The sequence below is a fragment of the Lipotes vexillifer genome, unplaced genomic scaffold, assembly GCF_000442215.2.
Source record: "Lipotes vexillifer unplaced genomic scaffold, Lipotes_vexillifer_v1.1 scaffold129, whole genome shotgun sequence".
NCBI lineage: Eukaryota > Metazoa > Chordata > Mammalia > Artiodactyla > Lipotidae > Lipotes > Lipotes vexillifer.
In genome coordinates this window covers 1,014,454-1,017,540 of record NW_006777287.1, presented here as the reverse complement: position 1 = coordinate 1,017,540, position 3,087 = coordinate 1,014,454, and the positions used below count along the sequence as shown (strand labels likewise).

The following is a 3,087-nucleotide window of genomic DNA, read 5'->3' as shown; positions in this document are numbered from 1 at the left end:
CATTCCTGCCCATTTGAACCCTCTATTTTACTCTTATAAGAGATCATGTCTTCAGCCTTCTATTGGAGTGGGGATTGGTATTTGGGGCATGTCTGGGGTTCTCACAGCTTCTCATGCAGACTTTCAACTAATCTCTTTTTTAAACTCCACCTTCACCCCCACATCCAGAGAGAACTTGTGCCCTAATCATTTCCTTTGGTGGGCGCTCTACAGTATAACTGGGGTTGGTCCTCAGATTTCACCACTACTGGCATAGGAAGTGTCCAAGGCTGGTGACATAGGTGTCAGGATTGATAAAAAGGAAGGGTTGTTCGTATAGAAATCTACCTCTTCATCTGTCATTGGGGGGTGTGGAGAGATGTTTCAACATATAGGGTAATATATTGGGAGCTGTTCCAGCAGGTAGATTTTCCAACTAGAGATATCTAAGGATGGGGAAATGTGTCAATGGGGGGAGTCAATCAAGAGGGGCTATATGGATGGATGAGGTTTTATGAATGGAAAGGTTTTAAAGTGGGCTTATCAATGAGGTAGATATCAATGGTAGGTATTCCTGAATAGGAAGATTGACAATGAGAGCATTTTGATAGGCATGTCTGAATGGGGAGATATGCCAGTAGAATACATGGGAAGATTTGTCAGTAGAGGTTGTCAATGAGAATTATGTCATAGAAAGGTATTTATGAATAGAGAGATTTGTCAACTGAGTGGTCATAGGAGATATGCCAATGGATTAGGTAATTATGAAGAGAGATATTTGTCACTGGGGTCCATGAGTGGGTGATAGATTACTGCTGGGTATTTGTGAATGGGGATATTTGTCAATGGGGGGGGTCTTCAATGGAGATATGTCAATGGGATATTTATGAATAAAGAGGGTAGCTCAACAGAGGTATTTGTTAGTGGGGTATTTGTGAAAGAGGTATTTGTACAATGAAGAGAGGGGACTTTTCAAAGGAAACATTTACCAAGGGCTTAGAGATTTGTCACCTGTAGTTTTGGCAGCAATAGAGATTTATAAATGTGGTGATTTGTCCACAGTGAGGACTTCATAGTGGGGAACGTTATCACTGGGGAAGGGGGTTGTCCTCAGAAGTCTTTTTAAATGTTGGTATTTTTAAGTGGGGTGATTTGCACACTGGGAAGCAGTGTAAAAGTTTCATAGTAATAAGAAAAAACAAATGAGCATATTAAATATTTGTAACATCTGTGGGGGAGATTATCAGGATCACGAGTTAAACTAAGGTTTCCAGGGTGCATTCAATTATTACTACTGATATTATACATTATTTCCAATATTGTAAATTATCATTCCTGACATTAAACGTGATTTTCAATATTATAAATAATCATTAGTGAGACGAATGATCACTACTAAAGTTATACATTAAATTACATTTATCTTACTACTACTAATACTTGTAAGTGCTATGTGCCTAACACAGTTCCAGGCACTTTACACATAAAGTTACATTGTCCCTAGGAGTTAGGCATTCGTTTTATACCAATTTTACAGATGTGGAAACTGAGGCATAAAGAGGTAATATGATCTCCCCAAGGTCTCAGAGCTAGTACATGGAAGGGGCAGGATTTGACTGCAAATGACCTGGCTCTAGTGTTTAGGCTCTTAACCACTACACTACACTGCCAGTCTAGAAATTAAAATCACTGTTAGTAATCTTACACAGGAAGTTATTGTTATGAGAGTTTCATGTGTTTTGACCCCCCAAAAAATACCCAATGAATGAATGCACCCATTAATCATCCCCCAACCCTAGCACAGACCTCAGAAGCATTCTGGGTAGGGACTGTGAGACCCATTTTTCAGGGAGAAGTACTGAAGGTTGGGTGAGGGTAGGGCCAGCCCCCAGGCTACCCATGGAGCTGGACCCCATGCCACACCCCCTCAGCATTGGTCCCAGGGTGCTCCCACCAGGTCGTCTGACACAGGTTTGTTCCCAGACACTACACAGGGACACTGCCTGCTAAGTGGTATTTCTTTATTTCATTGTCTTGGAGAAAGAAAGGCGGGAGTGGGAATGGGGGTGAACACTGTGCAGGCTTCAGCTTCTGCTGGGGGCAGGATTCAGGCCATCCGGGGCCGCAAGGACTGCCAGGTGCACAACCCTGGCTCCCGGGGCAGGCAGGCAAGGTGGCGGCTCTGGAAGCCCTTGTCAGAGCCTGTGAGGAGCTGGTCCGTCCACAAGCAATGAGTGTCACTCTGCAGTTTGCAGGGGATGGATGAACAGGGAAACACCTGGAGGAGGGGAGGGAGACACATCTGAGGGCTTCTTCTCCTGCCCCTACCTCCCCTCCAGAGGAGAACTTTCTGCTCCTCAGCTTTTAACCTGGAGCTGCTGGAGAGACCTGGTGTCACCCCACTGGGTACAGACTCAAGAACGCTCCCTCCCATTCTGGGGAACAGTCATTGGGCTTGAGGAGGTGACAGCAATCCAGGGAAATGATCAGCTTCCCGGAATGGTGATGGGGGAACAGTCAGGCAGGTCTCCTGGGGGACCTGTCCCATTGGATAGGGAACAGCTGGCAGTAGCAGGGAACAACCGGTGGGCAGGAAACTTAAGCATAAGGAGACGTGGGGCTCAGAGATAGTCACTGGGGACAGAGAACATTCAGGGCCATCAGGGAGCAGTTTTGGAACAGAGTGGCTGAGCAGTCACAAAGGGGAGTCAGAGGGACAGGAAGCAGCCAGAAAGTCCAGGAAACAGCGAATTCCCAGGTATCAGACACAGGGCAAAGGAACAAGCAGAATGTCCAGGGGAACAGTCTCAGATTTGAGGGAACAGCAAGAGAGATCAAGGACATCCCTAAGGTTTGGGAAGCAGCCATAGAGACAAGGAATAGTCAGAGGGAACCAAAAACAAGCCATGGTTTGGGGAAGAGCCCAAGGACTGCGCTCCAGGTGGCAGGCAATGTCCAGGCACTCACTGTGCATTCCTCACAGCCAGCAGCATAGGCCTTGGTGAAGCCCCGGCGCTGAGCGGAGCTCAGACTGTTCCAAGGAGCCACGAAACTGCAGGTGGTGATGTACAGGTTCCCGTTCGACAGTTGTCCTGCGGGGGGGGGGGG

General features: G+C 46.6%; 2 protein-coding genes across 4 annotated transcripts in view; one reads left to right on the top strand and one right to left on the bottom strand.

The window, feature by feature from the left end:
- SYN1 (synapsin I) overlaps nucleotides 1-3,087 on the top strand; it is a 45,987-nt gene that overhangs the window by 29,653 nt on the left and 13,247 nt on the right. The gene's annotated exons all lie outside the window — the stretch shown is intronic.
- Nucleotides 1,983-3,087, bottom strand: part of TIMP1 (TIMP metallopeptidase inhibitor 1) — a 3,776-nt gene continuing 2,671 nt past the window's right edge. Inside the window, exons 5-6 of the mRNA XM_007450851.1 lie at nucleotides 2,947-3,071; nucleotides 1,983-2,257 (exon numbers count right to left, since the gene is read on the bottom strand). Of these exons, the coding sequence (XP_007450913.1) occupies nucleotides 2,087-2,257; nucleotides 2,947-3,071 (296 nt within the window). The 3' untranslated portion in view covers nucleotides 1,983-2,086. The remainder of the gene's footprint in view (nucleotides 2,258-2,946; nucleotides 3,072-3,087) is intronic.